Consider the following 21,552-nt stretch of genomic DNA (forward strand, 5'->3'; position numbering starts at 1 on the left):
AACAGTGGTCCGTTCTGCTTTCTCCGCTGACTTTATCTCCTATACACGTCTCCTGCTATTGACTGAGCCCTCAGACCTGTCACTCTAATGGCCTCAGGGCACCCCCTACATCGATGTGCTGGAGTTCAGGTCACCATTTCTCTGCTGCCGAGCGTTTGGACAGGAGCCAATTTCCCTTTCTTTTAAATAGCTCTGCTGTGAATATCCTTATGTGAATTACTTTTTCCTCTTAAATTATTTCCTTGGGGCCTATTCCCCAAAGTGAGATTGCCTAATAGGTCATAGGATAGGAACAGTTTTATGGTTCTCATTTCGCACTGCCGGGTTATGTGACAGAAAGTTTGAGCTGCTGTCGTGCACAGCCTAGCCACAGTGGGTTTCACCATTTTAATTTATTTTCACTGGTTTAATAGGTGCATTATGGCCTGCTTTTTAACTTCCAGTTTGCACCTCCTGATGCCATACTTGGGTCTTTTGGCGCCTAATAATAATAAGACCTGATCTATGCAGAACTTTACAGTTTACATGATACTCTCTTAAATGTCATCTCACTTAATAAGACACTGTGAACCTAATGTTACTGGCCTCTGTTTTATATGGGGAAATGGGGGCTTAGGCAAGTTCGGTGCTGGAGTGGAGCCTCTCCCCAGTTCTGGCAGGTTTGGTTGCTTTTCCACTGCACCGTGTGGAAAGGACGCCCTCCCACCTACCTGCGTCCATTCTTACGTGAGTGCTCAGCGTCCCCAGATGCCCACTTCAGCCCAAATCCAGTGTCTTAGATGTATTTTCTCCCCTTGGCCCCTACATCCAGGCCTGTGCCAGAACCCCAAGCTGAGCCTGTGCTTGAGGGTTGGGGGTTAGCCCTGTGGGTCTTGGAGGGAGCCATGTTCCATCCCTTTGCACCACTGGTCCCTTTGATCAGGTGGGGCTTTGGGGGCTCCTTGCTTTAGCAAAGCCACTGCCCTGTCTCCACTTCCTGGCCCAGGCTCTGCCTTCTGGGTTGGAGGCCTGGATCTGGCAGTGTGTCTCTCGTCCCACCCTGGTGGTACCCTATCTCTAGCGACTGTGCTGCAAACTCCTAGAGACTGGGGGCTGTCAGGCTTCACCCTGGAATAGGAGGGCCTTCTCAGGTCAGGCACACTCTGAAGCATGAGCCTGGTTTTATTTCAGCCCCTTCTAACTGAACTTCTAGCGTATCTACTAGGCAGCGTGTGCTGTGCGCAGGGCATTCCAGTTAGTGGAATTCGTGGGTATCATACTCACAATAGGGAACCCTGTTATGTTCATTGTATAAATAGGAGGCTAAGGCTCTAGACTAGATGGGTAAATGATTTTGCCTCAAGTCATCCAGAAATTACTGTTTTTGTGGGCTTGGTTCAATAGGTATGCTTTGACGGGTGCAGGCCTGGTCAGATCTAGACCCTGGACTGCTGCCAGGGACCAGCGCCAAGTGAACCACAGTGATGGGGCCTCCAAGACCAGCAGAGCTTTTTGGGGCTGGAATTTTCCCTGCTGGGATCCAGGCAAGGAAATTTTACATGAATAACCATGAGTAACCCTATGTCCATGGGTTCCATATCCCTGGGCCAGGAAGGCGCAGACCTTGAGATCCTAGGAGGCATTCTCTGCCCTGATGGGTGGAAGCCTCTCTTTCCCACCACCATCCTGCATATTCTCATGGGGAGAGTTCCTCCCAGTGATTGCCACTTTCAGCCTACCTTGATATTCTGATCTCTCAGGATTACAAACTTTCCATAATCCTCCAAAGTAGACCTCATTCAGTTTCACATTTTTTTCTTGCAAGACTTTGGAATAGGTTCCCAAAGCATCCTGGTCCATTTAAATGGAAATAGGACTGAAATTTATTAAGTACCTGCCAAGTACAAGTCATTGTGTGATGTACCCACTGTGCATTGTCTCATCAAATCCTCACAACCCAAAAGTTACTTCCATGGAAGCCTGAGAGGTACTATTACCCCCATTTTGCAGATGAAGAAACTGAGGCTAAAGGAGGTTAAACAACTTGCCCAAGGTCACTCGGTCACTAAGTAAAAGGTAGAGCACTCCTCCCTGCCGCTCATCCTACACCACTGAGCAGCCCATTCGGATTTGCATTTAAAGACTCTGATCAAGCAGTCCCCAACTTGAGGTATAGGCCTTTCTGCCTCTTTCATGAGTGTCCTGCCTGTACTGGTTAGAGATGGCCTGTGTTCCCTCATCATTAACAATTTTTTTTTTTTTTTGAGACAGAGACTCTCTGTGTTACCCAGACTGGAGTGCAGTGGCGCGATCTCTGCTCATTGCAATCTCCGCCTCCCAGGTTAAAGTGATTTTCCTGCCTGACCCTCCCAAGTAGCTGGGATTGCAGGCTCCTGCCCCGACACCCGGCTAATTTTTGTATTTTCAGCAGAGACAAAATTTTACCATGTTGGCCAGGCTGGTTTCAAACTCCTGACCTCAAGTGATCTGCCTGCCTCAGCCTCCCAAAGTGCTAGGATTACAAGCATGAGCCACCGCGCCCGGCCATCATTAACAGTTTTAATCCTGGTATCCTGGGACCCACCAGAGAGAAAGTCCCTTTATAGTTTTCCTCCAGAGACCTAAGAGTCCTCATTAAAGGGCTTTCCTGGTGACCTGTGCAGACATCCTCTAGTTCTGTAAGTGGATGTGCAGATTAGACTTCCATTGATAGACAGACCATGAAGAGTCTGTGAACATCACCTGCCACTCTCAATACCTGTGTGCCTTCCAATGAGACCAGGATGTGGGTGCAGTGGTGCTGAACATCCCCAGGGAATGGGACATAATGGACAGGCCACTGCTTGCAGCAGAGGAGAGTTGTAAGGGCGCTGGCCCCTCCCAGAAGCTCCAGGCTCTGCAGTGAGAGGCTCTGCAAATGGAACAAGGCCCCGCAAACTGTAGCAGGCCTGCATCTGACTATGAAAGCAGAGCTTGTTTTTCTCTCAATTGTGGTGGCAGGGTGGCGGCCTGCACACTGATCCTTTCAGCTATGGCTGGCTGCTGTATTCAGTGACAGCACCCTTATACACCAGAGGTCAGAGACTCATGCACTCTGGTTAGGGAGAGATTTTTGCAGCCAAAGGGAAGGTTGGCTGAATGTGAGTTTGGTTTTGATTAGCGAAAAAGGCCTTGTGGTGGGGAACAGGGTTTAATATGGTTTGCAGCAGGGAGAGGGCAGAGGCTCTTTGCCCAGAAGGGCTGTGCCTCATTTAGCTCTGTGTCCCAGCGCTGAGGGCAGAGATTTCACGTAATAGGTGCTCAGAAAATGTTACAGAGCAAATCAATGAATCAATGGCAAATTAAAAGGTGATTGTGTGTGCCCTTTGAAGGACTGGGAGGACAGGGAGCTAGAGGGAGGATGGGGAGGGAATGGCCTTGGACATGGGTAGAATGACCTGAGACAGAATGCCCAGAGCTGGATGGGCCAAACGTCTGTCGCTGCTTTTCCTCAAGATGTTCTGCGTTACGGCAAGGCTGGGGGAGACAGTGTGGGTGGGTTGGGACTCTTTCAAGCTGGCTTTCTGAGCACAGAACGGGAGCCTCCCCCAGCCTCAGAGCACCCCTGAGAAGTCACCTGGTCCACCCCCGGCTGGTAGTGAACAAAGGACAGGCTCCAGCCAGCTCTGCAGAGAGCGGGGCTGTGGTAAGGGCAGAGCAACCCCCAGTGCAGTGAGCACAGCAGGGCAGGGTTAATTTTCCTGAGGGGCCCACGCTCGATGGCTCACAGTCTGCAGAGAGGCTCGGAACACCATTGCTGGCAGAAGGAGGCCCAGGCAGAGCAGGCCAGGCGCCTGCCCAGGAAAGCCTCCTCCCAGGCCCTAGGCCGCCATTCTCTGAGCAGCTAATTAAAAGAGAAAAGCCTGTTAATATTTCAGCACTGTTAACTCCGCTAAATTATTAAGTGTCCATTTGCATTACATGCATAAAAGGATCAATAAACACGTGCATACCAGGATCTGGGAGGGCGAGAGGTGGCATGGTGAGGGAGGGGCGGTTTCTGTGGATGCAGCAGGAACGTGGAGACTCCATCCTGAGCCGTGAGCCCTGCACTGGGCTAGGCACTTGGGAAGTGGAAATGCATGGCGGTTAGTGGGAAAGACGGAGAGTCAGACAGGCTCCAGGCCAATAGGGTGTCCTTGGGCAACTTAGATAACCTTGCCGAACCTCAGCTTCCTCATCTGAGAAGTCCAAGCCATAATAGGGTTGTTAGGAGCAATAAATAAGATATAAGATATAAAGCACTCAATATGTTGCTGGCAGAGTAAACGTCAATAAAGGGTAGTTATTGCAGTTAATATATTCTGCAGATGGGGGTGGGGGAGACCTGAGACATAGCACGAGTCTCTAGTTCACAGCAATCCCTCCCTGCTCTCTGTCTGCCTCTCAGCAGGCCTTTATAGGCATCATTCTTCTCCAACTTTTCTAGCTGTTTGCTTCCCTAGTGCAGAGTCTGAATGCCATAGCTCCCTGTTCCTCGGCACCAAGTTTAACATCTCATACTGATAAGTGCTTGTTGAATGACTGCCTGATGGAAGTCAGAACAAGGACACAGATCCCAATTCTGTGCCACACCATCCAGAACATTCAGTGGTACTTCTGGGAGGTGGCTGGGGTGGTGGCATCTGCTCTGTCAGCTGTGGGCAGATAGAACCAACTCTGGGTGGGGCATTTTGCAGGCCCTCCTTCTCCTTTTGTCCCCTTGCCCCTCCCTCACCCTGCTCTTTGGTTGTTTTCCAGCCTGCAGACTCACTTCCCTGGAAGGAGCCAGAAGCAGGAAGAGGGCAACAGCCCTCTTCATTGATAATTGGCTGAGCTTTTGTTTTTTTGAGATGGGGGTCTTGCTCTGTTGCCCAGGCTGGCATGCAGTGGTGCAATCATGGCTCACTGCAGCCTCGATCTTCTGGGCTCAATCAGTCCTCCCCCTTAGTCCCCCCAAGTAGCTAGGATTATAGGCATGTGCCACCATACCCCATAAATTTTTACATTAAAAAAAATTTTTTTAATTTAAATTTAAAAATTTAAATTATTTTCATTAAAAATTTTTTTTAATTATTTTAATTTAAATTTAAATTCTTTTGTAGAGATGGAGTCAGGCTGGTCTTGAACCCCTAGCCTCAGGTAATCCTCCTGCCTCAGCCTCCCAAAATGTTGGGATTACAAGCATGAGCCACTGTGCCCAGCCTAGAGGAACTTTTTTTTTTTTTTTTTCTGATGGGGTCTCACTCTGTCACCCAGGCTGGAGTGCAGTGGTATGATCTCGGTTCACTGCAACCTCCATCTCCTGAGTGCAAGCCATCCTCCCACCTCAGCCTCCTGAGTAACTGGGAACACAGGTGTGCACCACCACGCTGGCTAATTTTTTATATTTTTGGTAGAGACGGGGTTTCACCATGTTGCCCAGGCTGGTCTCTAACTTCTGAGCTCAAGCGATCCTCCTACCTCGGCCTCCCAAAGTGCTGGGACTACAGGCCTGATGGTGCTTTTGATCCAGGTTTTCCACTTGTCTTACTGTCAGTCTTGTTTGGCCCTCACCCTGGGGTTGTATCCATGTGCATTTGACAAGACCCCTACCTTTGGCTAGCAGCTGGGCATGGATTCTCTTATGAGGCGTGGGGGTCTTTGATGAAATTCCCCCATTTCAGTGGGAATGCTTTTCAGATCCTTAGTTGGCAAGTTGGAGTCTGTCTTAATCTGGCTCCCTGAGAGTTTGTGTCTTCCTCATTGGTCCTGCTGGGTGTTGGAAGCCCCCGCCCATACGTATATGTTTTGGGTATATACTTTTTGGGAAGGGAAAGAGTAAGCTGTTGGGCCAGAAGCGTTCTGCTTCAGCTGTTCTCATTAGGATGCTGCCCCAAGGGTGACATCTCTCATGCCTCTTGGCTGTTCTCAACTAAGGCACTGGGGGTGGGGAGACATGTTTACCCCTCAACTGTTAGTTTTGTATTAAGCTTTTTCCCACTGGTTTACAGAACATTGCTGCCTCTCAAGGTGTTGAGGTACTCTGCGAAGAAGGGTTTTTTTGGCCAAATACATTTAGAAAGCACTGAGTTAAACCAATTTACGTGGATGTGTTTACTGCAGGACTTTTCAGAGCCTTTAATAGTATACTTTGTGTGTCAAGTCTTTCTCAGAGAGTGAGAGTGAGAGAAGGAACATGCAGCATCCTTACTTGACAGTGAAAGTCATCTGTGATGGACTATCAATGATCACTCTGTGGCACACAGGTTGGAAGAGGCTGTTTTCCTTTTCTGTGGGGTTTTGTTGATAGAAATCAGGAGAGTAAAATAGAAAAAATCTTATACACCAGAGGCAAGGAAACACACTTGGTTCTGAAATCCTGTTCAGTTTTCTATCCACCGATACGGTGTCAAGCAAAGGTAATCAAATCCAGCTGTGCCTCTGAAATTCCTGGGGACGGTAAACAGAGTCCCAAGCTAGCAGGGGAAGGCCTGGGGTTGAGTCTCGGCTGTGCTGCTGACTTGGACAAGGCATTTCCTTGTCCCCTTCCAGGCACTGGTCCCCTTCTCTGCCAGTGGGGCTAAATATGACTTTCCCTTTCTGCTTCTCAGAACTGAGGCAAAGAGCTTGGAAATATACAGTGGACCCCAGGAAGGTACTAACCATCATCTGTGACAGAGAAGGCCGGGTCCTCTCATGCAAAGGGCTTGCACACTGCAGGGGACGTGAGTTCTTGGGAGGAGTGCAGGATCATTTATAGAATGATAAGGCTGGCTGACAGTTTTAGATTGCGTACTGAGTACCAGGCACTCTTTTAAACACTTTACGTGAGTTTCCTTATTTATTCCTCACAGCCTCATATTACAAATGAGAAAACTTAAGTAACTTGCTGAAAGTGTACTAGTTCCATGAGAAGAGGCATACTCAGAGAAGGCTCTAGCCCTTCCTACTTCCCAACCTCTCCGAAGCCCTGAACAGCCCCCAGCATGAATTCTGAACATATTAATGAAACTTCCCTACCCGTTTAATGTCTGCTTTGAGCATTTCCACCGCTGGGTTGCATGTGTGGGAGCACACAGCTGGTGGTGCTCCTATTTCATATCTTGGGAGCTGTCATTCATGGACAGAGCACATACTATTTGGCCAGGTGTGTTACATATATTGCATCAACCCCTCGCACCAGCCGTGGGAGAAGCATCATTGTTCTTATTTTATAAATGAAGAGGCTGAGGCTCAGAGAGCTTAAGTAATTTGCCCAGCATCGCCCAGCATCAGCCAGCTAATGGGTAGTAGAGCCAGGAAGGGGTCCCTGTAGTTGTCTGACTCCACAGCTCTGCTCTTTCCATCTCTCTAAAGCAGACCTTTCCTCGCCCCACGGTTCCTTATCCCATCCCTCTGTTTGCGAGTCGTCATAACATTTAACACACTCTGAAACTATCCTGTCCATTTCTGTTTCCTTTTTTGTGATCCATTTCCCCAGCAATACTCTTTGAGAGCCATCCCTTGTTCGCTTTTCATGACAGTATCTCCAGCGCCCAGCACAGCACCGGGCCCAGCAGCATTTACTGTTCCACAGACTGAATGAAGGGATTATGTCATGATGCGTCTTGAATCAGCCCTGCCCTGGTTCCCGTCCAAATCAGGAGATGCTGCAGGCATGTCTTCCTAGGGTGTGTGGAGCTGGATGGAGGCTGAGGTTCAGTGGGGCAGGGACCTTTTGGGGTTTAGGGTCAGAAACATGGTTCTGGCCATTCCAGGGGTGACCTGAGCCATTGGGAGGCTGACTTATGTTAAGGAAACTCCGTGGTGGGTGATGAGCAAATTGAAAGGCCGAAGCCAAGGGGGACTAGGTAATTTGCTACTAGTGAGGTCTCATTTCAGAAGGAAAACTATGCCTGGAGCCAAACCAGCAATGGGAAGTGACTCATCAAGTAAGGGTGAGAATCAGCGAGTTGGGTAACTGTAATAGTAAATAGATTATCCTGGATAATCTCAATGGTTAATATCATCCCAGGATGGCGGATGCTGTTTTCTAAGAATTGAGGTGTAATTTAGAAGGTGTAATATGGTGAAGTCCAAAGCAGATACCTTGATGTGTTTTTACTTGTGTATCTGGACACTGTGTAACCATCACTCAGATCAGAATGTCCAACATTTCCATCTCACCAGATGGGATCCCTTCTTCTCCCCAAGAAAGTTCTCTTGTGTCATTCCCAGCAAATAATCTCCCACCCCCACCCCACCCAAGGGCAATCACTGTTAGGGCTCTGTGACCCTAAGATACGTTTTTCTGGTTTTATGTTTTGAATAAGTGAGATCACACACCATATATTCTTTTCTGTCTGTGCAATTACAATACACTGTATGTTCGTGTCTGGGTTATTTCACTCCAGTTGCGCCTGTGAGATTCAACAGTATCACGTCTATCTGTAGTTCACTTTTTTCACGTATGGGTAATACTCCTTTGTATGAAGATACCAGAATTTATTTACTCATACTATTCTTGATGGACATATGGGCTGCTCTTGTTTTTAGCTGTTACGAATAAAGCCACTATGAATATTCTCGTACTTACTGTTTGGTTGCCATAAGTACTCATTCTACCCAGGAGTGGAATTGCTACATCATGGGGCATACACCTGTTTACCTTTAGTGGTGCTGCCCATATTTCTTCCAAAGTCGTTCTAGCATTTTAGAGTTGGGTGGTCTTAATACTTAAGGTCATCAAAGGGAGCTGAATCATTTTTTCTTTTTTTAGACAGAATCTCACTCTGTTGTCCAGGCCGGCCTGCAGTGGCATGATCATAGCTCATTGTAGCCTTTAATTCTTGAACTCAAATGATCCTCCTGCCTCAGCCTCCTGAATAGCTGGGACTGCAGGCACCCCTCGCCCCCCCGCCCCCACTGCCTGGCTAATTTTTGCAGTTTTTGTAGAGACAGAGTCTCGCTATGTTGCCCAGGCTGGTCTAAAACTCGTGGGCTCAAGTGATCCTCCTGCCTTAGCCTCCCAAAGGGCTGGGATTATAAGTGTGACTCACCGCACCTGGCCAGGAGCTGGATAATTTTAACAATGTCATCTCTGATACCTACTCATGGCCCCATCTCCAGTGGGGAAATATACCTGTCAGGTGACCAGAGGCCCTGTGTCTGCTAATCAGGCCCTGTCTTCCCTGGCCTCTTCTGGCCATGCCCTAAGAAAGTCCAGCTCTCCAGCTCTTTTTCAGTATTCCTTATCTGTCACCAAAGCTTCTGTCATTACAACACTGCCTTGCTACAGGCAAGCCACAGTGTCCAAGATTACAGCTTATCTTCCATTGGAGCCTGCTAAATCGATGTCTTCTTGTTGAGAGGCGCCTCAGGCCTCTTGGTCTTATCAGCACCCAGCATGCACATCATCTCTTGGTGGGTTGTTTCTTGATGAGATTTCCTGAGGACTTTGGTCACAGATGGCTATCTCTTTCACGTATAGTGGTGCTCATGCATTTTTATTGCACGAGGTAACAGTTTCGGGCCCAGTTCCCAGATTCTAGAGTGCATCTTATATAGGGACTATGTGCTGATTACAAAATTCATGGAAAGTATGAGTTTGTGAATTGAAAAAGACCTTAGAAGTCATCTAATCTACCCTTCCTATGGGTGGGGAAACTGAGGCCCAAAGTGGTGAATTGACTTGCCCAAGGCTTACATTGCTTGTCTCCTGACAGCCAGCCAGGTTCATTCCTCTGGGGTAGCCAGTCAGGCAGGATGGTCACCTGGACACTCAGACTCTGGGTTGGTGGCAGCTACCGCTGTTTACAGAACCTGCTGCTGTTTGCAGAGACCCTCATGGTTAAACAGCCTGTGTCACTCCCAATTGCTGACCAAGTTAATCGCCCTGCTGCCAGGCTACCTCTGTGGACTCTACCTCTGTGATTAGCTCATGTCTATCCCATCAATGTTGGTGGAAGACCCTACCTGCAGCATCTGTAATACTTGTGACGATTCTACTAAGCATTTTTCATTTATCCTATGTTATCATCACATCCACCATTGTGAGTTCTTAGGGTTGGTAGTGTTCTCTTCATTTTAGAGATGAGAAAACTAACGTCCAAAGATCACTAGTGGTTTACCCTGTGTAATATAATTTGGGACTCTGCCTTGTCAGCTAGCATGGAGCCTCCCTGTTCCCTGAAGCCTGGTTCAAACACTACACCTTCTGTGGTTCTTCCTCCAGAAGATGGTAATGCCTGTCCTCTGACATTCTAGGGCATTCTCTATCTCTCTTATGTCACCCGGCAACTTCACCATGGGATATCCTTATAAATGCATTCATTCAAGGTTCACTGAGCACCTGCTATTCAAGGCCTTGTGCTGGGGATCCCGAGATGAAGCTCATGGTCTGGCAGGCAGAAAGACAAGAATACTGAATTTGACAGAAACACAGGTCTGATGCTTTGTTGTTGCACTGGGGGCGGGGGGGTGATGACACTCTAGACACATAAGAAGGCGCCTGTCAGTCATGGTACGTTTTCTGGAGGAAGTTGTACATTTTCTGTATAGGCTTTATCTTCTTATCTTCTTACCTCTGTTAACTGAAGAATCATAAGACTTATACATTTGGAGAAGAGAGCTTTATTTCTTATAGAGGGTTGCATCCTACGGGGTGGCCATCCTGACAGGCTGGGAAGTGTAGCTTCTGGCAGAGACTGAAAGCAGTCACTTTGAAGGAGGAAAGGTGAGACAGGAATTTCTGCTGAACAGGTGGGCCAGGTATATACATATTCAACAGGTTATGGGAGGAGCTATGAATATTCACAAAGGGGGGATGCATAGATGCATAGTAAGCAAACGTGCGTCTTACATACACCTCACATTCACTTTGGGGTACAGACATTTAAATGTACCACAATCTGGCCTATGTGTCAAAAGGTGACACGGAAGACACAAAGGCACTTAATGGGCAGCCTCTGGCAGCTGGTCAGAACCAGTCCATGGTGGATGGTCTTTTATCAGGAGAAAGCTACTGAAATCAGTCTTTTGTCCGATCAAAGCTTTAGTTAAGGCTGGTGGAACAGGAGGCCAGCTAGTCGGTGTCTGGCCGCGGATGGTCTGCAATTGTTTCAGTATTGCTTATCTCCAGGCCAGTGCTTATTCAGCCGCGAGAGAAGAAGGAATACCTTGTGGCAGCTAGAACATAGGTTCTTCTTTAAGTGTAGGGGGTGTGACTTACCCCTTGCCTGGCATGGCCTTACGTCCTGTTTATAATTTTTTATCTCTTAGCCACAGAGAGCCTGTTCCATCACTCTTATGACTTCTATTTTAACATCCCTGTGCCCCCTTCAGAGCAGGGATGTTGTTTATACCTCCTTGTGTTCCTCATGCCCAGTATCAGCTCTTCTCCCTCCGCTCTCTCCCCTCTCAGCTTTGAGCAGAACCTGTGAAGTTGGGGTCTTTTCTTTTTCTAGAGCTTAAGCCTTGGTGGGCTGGGAGCTGATTTGCCTTTAGAACAATGGGGCTGGACACCAAGGCAGGGGCTGTGACTTTGGCAAGTTCAGTCATCTCCCACTGGCCCATCCAGCTTTGGTCCCCTGACCTGGGCCACAGCCCAGCCCCGGGTACTGTGGGAGAGATCAGGGAGGAGCCATAGTTTTTCGAGCTCCCAGGCCCCAACTTCTGTGAGAACTTCTCTCCCTTGGAGAGGAAGCTGGACACAGGCTCAGAGAGCAGTGAAAAACAACGAAGGCCTTCGGGGAGGGCAATGTGCAGCTGGGGTGTGTGTGTGTGTGTGTGTGTGTGTGTGTGTGTGTCTATATGTCTTAGCTTAGGCTCTCTAGAAGCAAAGCGTGAGATGGTTGGGGCTGGGGAGTTACGGTTTAGGCAAGTGATTTGCTGGGAAAATGCTCTCAAGAGAAGCTGAGGGAATGAGTGAGGCAGCCAAGCAAAGAGGTGGCTCAGGAAGTGCAGCCTCAGCCTGTTCCCAGGGCAGCTCTGGAGTATGACAGCGCCACAGTCACCCCACCTCTGTGTGTGTGTGTGTGTGTGTGTGTGTGTGTGTGTGTGTGTGTATGTGTGTTGTGGTGGTGAGGGAGTAATCTCCTAGGCACCTCTGGCCAAGGCAGCAATTCCCTGGGGAAGGTGAACACCCTGAGCTGTCAGCAGCTGGGAGTGGATGCATCTGTCACCTTGGGGAGCTGAGAGGGGTGGCCACAGCATCCGCGGTCAGGACTGCTAAGATGGTGATATTAACTAAGTGACGACCAGTTTGTACTGATGACAAAGCCTCTTCACACAATCAGTCCATTGGAAAGCACAGCTCTCTTGAAAGGGGTGGGGGAACTGTCCCTTTCCTGAGTTCTTGGCCCTCCTGGTTCTGGCCTGAGGGTCCTGGGAGGATTCTTTCCTGGGCTCAGCGGGGTCAGGCCTCTGAGGAATGGTCTGGGGAGGTCTCCCCGACACACTCAGAAGGGAGCCCCAGAGCTCCTCCGCCTTGGGGCCTCTTCTCTAAACCTCCTCCATCCTCTCCCGCCAGCTCCGGCCCAGGCCCAGATCGTGCACGCAGGCCAGGCATGTGTGGTGAAAGAGGACAATATCAGCGAGCGTGTCTACACCATCCGGGAGGGGGACACCCTCATGCTGCAGTGCCTTGTAACTGGGCATCCTCGACCCCAGGTAAGCCCCCAGCCCAGGCCTTGCATGGGCCCCTCCTGCCCTCTCCCTGCCTGCTGAGCACTTAAGAAGAGGCAGCAGGAGATGAGGACTCAGAATGCACCGCAGCATGGAGGCGGAGAACAGGAGACTGGGGCTGGGGAAATAGCTGGAAAATGAGCTCTGTGGGAAAGGGCTGGAGGCTGTGGGCTCATTCACCTGAAAACACTGACGGCTGAGGGGAACAATGGGATGCCGGTTGTTCAGCTCCACTCCATTCCACGGATCTGTTGAGCAGGCACATCGTTCTAATGTGTCTGTGGGCAGACCATGTGCCAGGTGCCGTGCCAGGCACTTTCTCCAGTGCTTTCCCTTTGGAGCCTCACAGCTGTGCAGTGAGGAAGGCATTAGTGCCCCCGTTTGTAGCTGAGGAATCTGAGACTCAGCAAGGTTGGGGTAAACTTCCAAGGGCACACAGCTCTTGTGAGGATGGAAGCAGACGTTGCATCCAGAACCAGTGTTCTCTTAGCTCAGTCTGCTTCCTCCCAGCGTGTCCATCTTTGAGCTGGGGGCTCAAGGAGTGACAAGCAGCATAGAAAACATGATCTTGGCCAGGTGTGGTGGCTCACGCCTATAATCCCAGCACTTTGGGAGGCCGAGGCAGGTGGATCATGAGGTCAAGAGATCGAGACCATCCTGGTCAACATGGTGAAACCTCGTCTCTACTAAAAATACAAAAATTAGCTGGGTATGGTGGCGCATGCCTGTAGTCCCAGCTACTTGGGAGGCTGAGGCAGGAGAATTGCTTGAAACCAGGAGGCAGAGACTGCGGTGAGCCGAGATTGCGCCATTGCACTCTAGCCTGGGTAACAAGAACAAAACTCTGTCTTAAAAAAAAAAAAAAAAAAAGGAAAAAGAAAACATGATCTTTACTTCAGGAGGCTTCTGGCAGGCAAGCTTCATACCCTTGAGGTTCAAAGATCCAAAGCAATTAGAAAGAAACAGAAAGCAAGGATTTGGAAATGCCAGATGAATTTTGTCACAAACGAAGTGTATGGCTTGGGCAGGAAGCACGGGCCCATTATCACTGAGAGCTGAGGGGAGGAGGCAGGGAGGAGCTGGACTGAAGGGACGGGAGGAATTTGCCGGTGAGCTGCTGTGACCTTTAATAGCAGCAGAAAGGGTGACAACTGGATCCTAGAAAGGACAGTGAAATACAAAATTCTTTTTTCTGGATACTTTTGGGAATATAGATGGCTTTAGTAGGCTTGGCCTGGAGACAGGCAGATGGACAAGAAGCTGTGACCACTGCTGCTGCTTCTCGAAGGCGCGTTTTAGGAGGGAAAACAAGCTGCTGGATTTAGGTCAATGTCTGTGTCAGGTGCGACCCTTAAAGTGGGGATGGTCCTCCCTAAAAGCCAGTGAGGCCGCCAGGTCATCTCTCCCTCAGGCTGCACTGGCCATCTGTGTGTGTCCTCTCACGTGTCCCTGCGGGCCATGTGTGGTTGTGGCTGTGTGTTTGCAGACTTGGTTTTCTCTTTCCACCAGTGCTTTCATTCATTCCACCACCCAGGCTCAAACTCTTGGGCTCATATTTGACCTTGCACCTCCTCATTCCTCACGTCTAGCCAGACTCTGAGGCCTTAATTGTTTTCTTTTTGTTTTTGTTGTTTGTTTGTTTTTTGAGATGGGCTCTCACTTTGTTGCCCAGGCTCAGTGCAGTGACATGATCACAGCTGACAGCAGCCTTGACCTCCTGTGCTCAAGCGATCCTCCCACCCCATCTGACCAAGTAGCTGAGACCATGGTGTGTGCCACCATGCCTGGATTATTTGTAATTTTTTGGGTAGATATATGGTGTCCCTGTGTTAGCCAGGCGTGTTTTAGTCTTGAACTCCTGGCTTCAAGCATTTCTCCTGCCTCAGCCTCCCTAAGTGCTGAGATGTGAACACGTGCACCGGCACGCCTTTCTTTTTATGTCTCTTGCATGGGTCTTCCCCTCTCTTTTCTTCACTCCCCCTCTAGGTCAGCCCGTCGGTCCTGTCCCTTGGACCACTGCTGTAGACTCTAACTGACCTCTCAGTCTCTCACCTCACCCCTCCTTCCATCTTTTTTTTTTTTTTTTTTTTTTTTTTTTTTTTTTTTTTTTTTTTTTTTTTTTTTTTTTTTTTTTTTTTTCTTTTTTTGGAGACAGGGTTGCTCTGTTGCCCTGGCTGGAGTGTAGCAGTGCAATATGGCTCACTGCAGCCTCGACCTCCTGGGCTTAAGCAATCCTCCCCGCCTCAGCCTCCCAAATAGCTGGGACTACAGGCATGTGCCTCCATGCCTGGCTAATTTTTTTTTTTTTTTTTTGTAGTGATGGGGTTTCACTATGTTGCCCATGCTGGTCTTGACCTCCTGGGCTCAAGTGATCCTACCGCCTCAATCTCTCAAAGTGCAGGGATTACGCACATGAGCCACTGCACCCAGCCCCCCTCGATCCATTCCTGTACTTTGCTACCAGAATGATAACCACTATCGTGCCACATCATATCACTGCCCTGCTCAGAGACCATCAACGGCTCACCTTCATTTACCAGATTCATTCAAGCTCCTAGGGATGGAATCGCAGACCTTCTACAGTCTGGCCTCCACCTGCCTCTCTTGTCTGATCTCCTGCTGCCACCCTCCTCACACCCTGTGCTCCAGTCAGACTTGCCTCCCCACCATCCCCAAGTACAACCTGTTCATTCCTGCTTTAGCCAAAGTTGCTTGCCTCTCCTAAAATGCCCTCTAGCTCTTTTGCTTGTTTCGTTTTAGGAAATATTTATTGAGCACCTGCTACATGCCAAGCAAAGTTATGGGTCCTGAAGATGCCCCTATTGTTTCTGTTCTCATGGAGCATCCAGACTACTAGGGACAAGGGAACTAGCATCTCACAGCCCACTTAGTGGTCAAGATGGGGGGGATTGACGGGACATGGAATGCCTCACTCCAGACAAGTCGTGAGAAGGAGGGATATTGGGGGGCCAGAAATGCAGACAGAATCTACAGTGATGGCAGGGAGCAGAAGCTGAGGAACCTGGCCCATGAAGAGACTGGCACTGCATACACACTGTATAGATAGTCGTATTAACATACACACAAGGGGTTTGCATTCAGGCTACAGGTCTGTCCATGGCTGGGAGCTGGAACTGAACTCTACCTACAGCTGGAAGCTCAACAAGAGTGGCATCATCTGTGAATGAGGACCAGAAGATCTCTGTCCCACAGCCCAGAGTCACTGCAGGGAACAGACTCTCCTTCAGGGTGTGGATATAAATGCAACCACCTATGGGATAGCGTAACTCTAAACCTGTCTGTGTTTTGAAATATCCAAATAATGAGGAAACCCTAACTTGAGAAACCAATATAAAAATGTGTTGGAATCTGTGAACCCATGATCTTGGGTGTCGGCAGCCACCTGTACCCAAGTAGTGAATGAGAACTACACCACAGACAGGACCATAAAGGTCCAAGTAGGACTTTTATGGAAAATAATCCCACTGAGTACAAACCTATGGAGTTAACTTTTAACACATTAAAAAAATACAGTGCCAGGAGAGTCAGTCCGTAGACCCAACAAGGTGAATAATTCACAACTGAGGAACTAGAGAAAATAGAGCAATCTGAAAGGATCTTCAAAATAAAAAAATCTAAATATTGGAAGAGATAATGGGACACCACACATAGGTGATTTATATACTTTCTTTGTAAACCTCATAAGAATCTTGCAGAGTGGGTATCATGCTGTATTAGTCATATATTACTGCATAACAAATACTCCAAAACTTAAGAGCTTCAAACAACAAACACTTGTACTGTCTCACAGTTCCCGTGGGACAGGAACCCAGGAGCAGCTTAGCTGGCTGGCTGTGGCTCAGGGTTTCTGACAAGGCGTCAGCCAGGGGTGCAGTCATTGGAGGATAACTGAGGCTGGAGAATCCACTTCCAAGCTAACTCATTTGACTGTTGACCTGAGGCTTCAATTCCTCCCCAAGTGAGCCCCTCCATTGGCTGCTCAGGACCTGATAGCTGGAGTTCAGTGACCAGATCTCGGCACACTGCAACCCCACCCTCCCGGGTTCAAGAGATTCTCTTGCCTCAGCCTCCTGAGTAGCTGGGACTACAGGCGCAGGCCATCATGTCTGGCTAATTTTTGTATTTTTAGTAAAGACGGGGTTTTGCCATGTTTGCCAGGCTGGTCTCGAACTCCTGACCTCAGATGATCCACCCATCTCGGCCTCCCTAAGTGCTGAGATTATAGGCGTGAGCCACGGCTCCCGGCAGAATCCACGCTCTTAATCCCAGCACTGCACACCGATTTAAAGGCTCTTCCCTCTGATCCCGGATTCCCCAGCCCTTGACTCCATGGCATCCTACCCTCTCTGTGCATTCCCACGAGTCTGCCTGCATTCGTTTCCTAGGCCTGCGTATGGCCCACGTGCGTTTGTGAAAAAGTGGGGAGAGGGGGTGCCATCGAAGGGTACTCAGCGCTGAGGTCCCCACCCCGTGCGAGTCTGACAGTCTGACTCTGCCCCTCCCGGCGGCCCAGGTGCGGTGGACCAAGACGGCGGGCAGCGCCTCGGACAAGTTCCAGGAGACGTCGGTGTTCAATGAGACACTGCGCATCGAGCGCATTGCGCGCACGCAGGGTGGCCGCTACTACTGCAAGGCGGAGAACGGCGTGGGCGTACCGGCCATCAAATCCATCCGCGTGGACGTGCAGTGTGAGTCGAGGCCCCCTCTCTCCCACGGCCCTGACAGCGCAGCCCAGGCCAGAGGGTGCCCTGGGGCTGAGGTGAGGCGGGCAAGTGGGGATGGGGCGGATGGAGAAGTAGACCTCAGGGGAGGCGCCTAAGAGGTATGGGGCAGTGTGTACCACCCTCTACCATCTACACCTTCCCCACCTGTAATCCCATATGAACCTTGCAACATCCCTGTGAGGTAAGCAAGGAGAGCAGGATGGGTTGACTTACACCCCTTCCACAGATAGGAAAACTGAGGTCCCATGTGATTTGCCCACAGGCATGGAGTGAGGTAGCCTCAGATCTGAGATGAGAACACAGATCTCTTCCCCGTGGTCACTGCCCTTTCCACAGTACCTCATGCCTCTGCTTTTGTCCTGTGGCAGCTCTGAGATTTCCTTCCCTACTACATTACATGTAGGACCAAGCCCCACTCCACCTGTCCTTGCTGCTAGCTGAATGAGAAGCCCCCAGTCCCTACCCGGTCTCCACGGGTATCCCTTTAGCCCCAGGAGCCTCTCTTCCTGAGTCATCCATCAGGCTGACTCAGGTACCCAGAAGCTCTTGGCCCAGGCCCAGGAGCCTGTCTGACACCATCTTAAGGCTTAGAATGAACCTACCTATTAGCTATGTACCCTCCCACTCCCTAAGTGGGACTTAATAGAGTGATAAACAGTGGCACCCCAGACCTCTCTTCTGTCCCTCATCAGCCACCCAGGGTCCTGTTGACCCTTGGAGCCAAGGGCCATTTCTCAGGCTGTTAGCCCTGGGAGATGCTGGCAGGCATAGCCTGGGCCCCACCAATGCCCACCTCCTCTCCTGGCTGGGGTGGTGACTTCTATTCCAGTGGACTGTGGAAGGGTCAGAATGATGGGCTGCTGGAACATTCGATGGAGGTTGTTGGAATGTAGACTATCAGTGCCTGTGACTCACAACCATACATTAGGATCTCTAGAAAACCCTTTAAAAACATGAATGCCTGGGCCCTACTTCCAGAGATTCTGATGTAATTGATCAGGGGTGGGGCCAAATATCGATTCTTTCTTAAACTTTTTAATTATTTTTTAAATTGAGGATTAATTCAGTAGAGTATACTCATCTTAAATGCAAAGTTTAATGGTTTTTTACCTATGTATGTATGTGTGCGAACACCTTCCAGTTCAAGAGATAGAACATTTCCAGGACTCTAGAAAGTTCCTTCATGTCCCCTCCCAGTCAGTAACTCCCCCCAGAGACAATCATTGTTCTGACTTTTGACACTATCAATGAGCTCTGCCAGGCATCAGTATTAAGAAGGAAATCTCCACGTAATGCTCTTGTGCAAACAGGGCCAAGAACTACTAAGCTGCCTTAGTTTACCAATGAGGAAACAGGCTCAGAGAGAGAAGAGACTTAGGCAGGTCACACTACAAATTAACAGCTTAACTAGGATTTGAGGAAGCAGCGCTTCCTCCATCCCATGATGGGAGACTGCAAAGCTAGACGCCCTCATGCAGGTCCCTGGGAAGCACAGCTCGGAGGAAGTCTGGGAAGGCATCAAGTCCTGTCCCCTTGGCCAGGTGCGGTGGCTCACACCTCTCATCCCGGCCCTTTGGGAGGCTGAGGCGAGAGGATCACGTGAGCCCGGGAATTCAAGACCAGTCTGGGCAATACGGTGAAACCCTGTCTCTACAAAAAATACAAAAAATAGCTGGGTGTGGTGGTACATGCCTGTAGTCTCAGTTATTCAGGAGGCTAAGGTGGGAGGATCGATTGAGCCCAGGAGGTTGAGACTGCAGTGAGTCATGATTGTACCACTGCACTCCAGCCTGGGTGACAGAGTGAGACTGCCTCGAAAGAAATGAAGGAAGGGAGGGAGGGAGGGAGGCTGGGCGCTGTGGCTCATGCCTGTAAACCCAGCATTTTGGGAGGCCAAGGCAGGCAGATCACAAGGGTAAGAGATCAAGACCATCCTGGCCAACATGGTGAAACCCTGTCTCTACTAAAAATACAAAAATTAACTGGGCATGGTGGCGCGTTTCCTCGTTGGTAAACGAAGGTAGCTTAGTAGTTCTTGGCCCTTCACACGGGTCTGTAGTCTTAGCTACTCGGGAGGCTGAGGCAGGAGAATCGCTTGAAACAGGGAGTTGAAGGTTGCAGGGAGCCGAGATGGCGCCACTGCACTCCAGCCTGGCAACAGAGTGAGACTCTGTCTCAAAAACAAAAACAAAAAAAAAAGAAAGAAAGAAAGAAAAAAGAAACAGTCCTGTCCCCTGCCTCTAACAGGTTGGTCAAGCTTGCAAGGCCGGGGTGGGGGGTGGGGGCATCTGGCAACCTGGAAACATCTCTTGAGGGTGGCTTAGCTTTTCCTGAGGGCTGCCAGGAGCCTGAGCCCCCCAACTTCAGGGTCACTCAGTCCTGACTCCATGGGGGCTGTGCCCTTGCAGACCTGGATGAGCCAGTGCTGACGGTGCACCAGACGGTGAGCGATGTGCGAGGCAACTTCTACCAGGAGAAGACGGTGTTCCTGCGCTGTACTGTCAACTCCAACCCACCTGCCCGCTTCATCTGGAAGCGGGGCTCCGATACCCTGTCCCACAGCCAGGACAATGGGGTCGACATCTATGAACCCCTCTATACTCAGGTCAGGATGGGCAGCTGGCTCGCCCCACACTTTTTCTCCTGCACCCAACAAGGGAGGGGGGCATGGGGCTGAGTTTTTGAGACTGCCCTGACTTCAACAATTCTATTCTGACTTTGGAGGCACACATCCTGATTGGAGTTCAGCCAGCCTGTGGCAGAAAAATCAGGGAGCAGCAGTGAGGACAGGAGTGTCCCTGAGGCAATGTGTCCTCTAGGAACATTGCTAGTTAGGAAAAGGCACCCCCTAAGAGCAGACAGGTCATCCCAGCCTGCTGCTGGCTGGCAGAGTATTGGGAACCTATGGCCAGGCACAGCAGGACCTGGGGGTGGGGAGATGACCAGCAATGGCTGCGGGCCGGCCTCATGTCTGTGTGGGTTGTAAGAGCAAGTTCCCTTCTTACTCCTCCCATTTCCCAGATTGGAGAAACCAAGGCCTGGTCCTTGCCAGTGTGCACCAGGGCAACCTCAGGCCCAGAGAAGCCCATGATGAGGCACTGCCATGGCTATGGAGAGTGTAGCATCCAGCCCAGGCTCAGGACCCCTGGGGCTAATTGGTGAGGGTGGGGGGGTTGGGAAGATAGGAATTACACAGGCATTTGTGGTAGGCGCTGATGCTGGGTGAATGAGTATGTGGGATCCCTGGAGACTCAAGCAGGCACCTCACCCCAGTGGTCCACTGCTGCCCAGGGGGAGACCAAGGTCCTGAAGCTGAAGAACCTGCGGCCCCAGGACTATGCCAGCTACACCTGCCAGGTGTCTGTGCGTAACGTGTGCGGCATCCCAGACAAGGCCATCACCTTCCGGCTCACCAACACCACGGGTACAGGCGTTTCCCTGCCCATACTCCCTGCCTACCTGAGCTAGCTTCCAACCAGGGAATAATGCCCCAGCCCACGGGACTGCAGGCACATTGCCACTAATGTCTGGCCCCTCCTCTCCTCTTCCTGCTCTATCTTCTCCCCTCTCATCTCCCCCGAGGACTTCTCTGGCCTCTATGGTTTTCCTAGCCCCCTATTTTCCCCAACATCCAGCCCTGCCTCACAGACCCCTAAGACCCCCTCCTTGTCCTCAGCTCCACCAGCCCTGAAGCTGTCTGTGAACGAAACTCTGGTGGTGAACCCTGGGGAGAATGTGACGGTGCAGTGTCTGCTGACAGGCGGTGATCCCCTCCCCCAGCTGCAGTGGTCCCATGGGCCTGGCCCGCTGCCCCTGGGTGCTGTGGCCCAGGGAGGCACCCTCAGCATCCCTTCAGTGCAGGCCCGGGACTCTGGCTACTACAACTGCACAGCCACCAACAATGTGGGCAACCCTGCCAAGAAGACCGTCAACCTGCTGGTGCGATGTACGTGGCCTCAGAAGGGGTGGGAGGGAAGTTATGAGGCAGACAGTGTCCCTGGTCTTTGGGAGCTCCCAGTGAATTCGGAAAGGGGCCTGTCTGCTTCTCCATGGTAGGTGAGGCACACAGAGGATGTTCCAAGCACTTTGATTTCCCTGCAATTCAGCTAACTGCCAGCAGATGGCAGAAGAACTAAAATTTGTATGAAGCTTTATGACTGTTGGC

The 21,552-nt window shown here is 50.2% G+C and overlaps 1 protein-coding gene across 2 annotated transcripts in view; it reads left to right on the forward strand.

Annotated features, from left to right (window-relative positions):
- MDGA1 (MAM domain containing glycosylphosphatidylinositol anchor 1) overlaps positions 1-21,552 on the forward strand; it is a 64,964-nt gene that overhangs the window by 21,044 nt on the left and 22,368 nt on the right. For both annotated transcript variants that reach the window (XM_037736235.1, XM_017522553.2), the window contains exons 2-6: positions 12,488-12,627; positions 17,177-17,351; positions 19,796-19,992; positions 20,679-20,811; positions 21,064-21,333. In XM_037736235.1, coding sequence (XP_037592163.1) covers positions 12,589-12,627; positions 17,177-17,351; positions 19,796-19,992; positions 20,679-20,811; positions 21,064-21,333 — 814 coding nt within the window. In that variant the 5' untranslated portion in view covers positions 12,488-12,588. The remainder of the gene's footprint in view (positions 1-12,487; positions 12,628-17,176; positions 17,352-19,795; positions 19,993-20,678; positions 20,812-21,063; positions 21,334-21,552) is intronic.

The sequence above is a fragment of the Cebus imitator genome, unplaced genomic scaffold, assembly GCF_001604975.1.
Source record: "Cebus imitator isolate Cc_AM_T3 unplaced genomic scaffold, Cebus_imitator-1.0 Scaffold24, whole genome shotgun sequence".
Taxonomy (NCBI): domain Eukaryota; kingdom Metazoa; phylum Chordata; class Mammalia; order Primates; family Cebidae; genus Cebus; species Cebus imitator.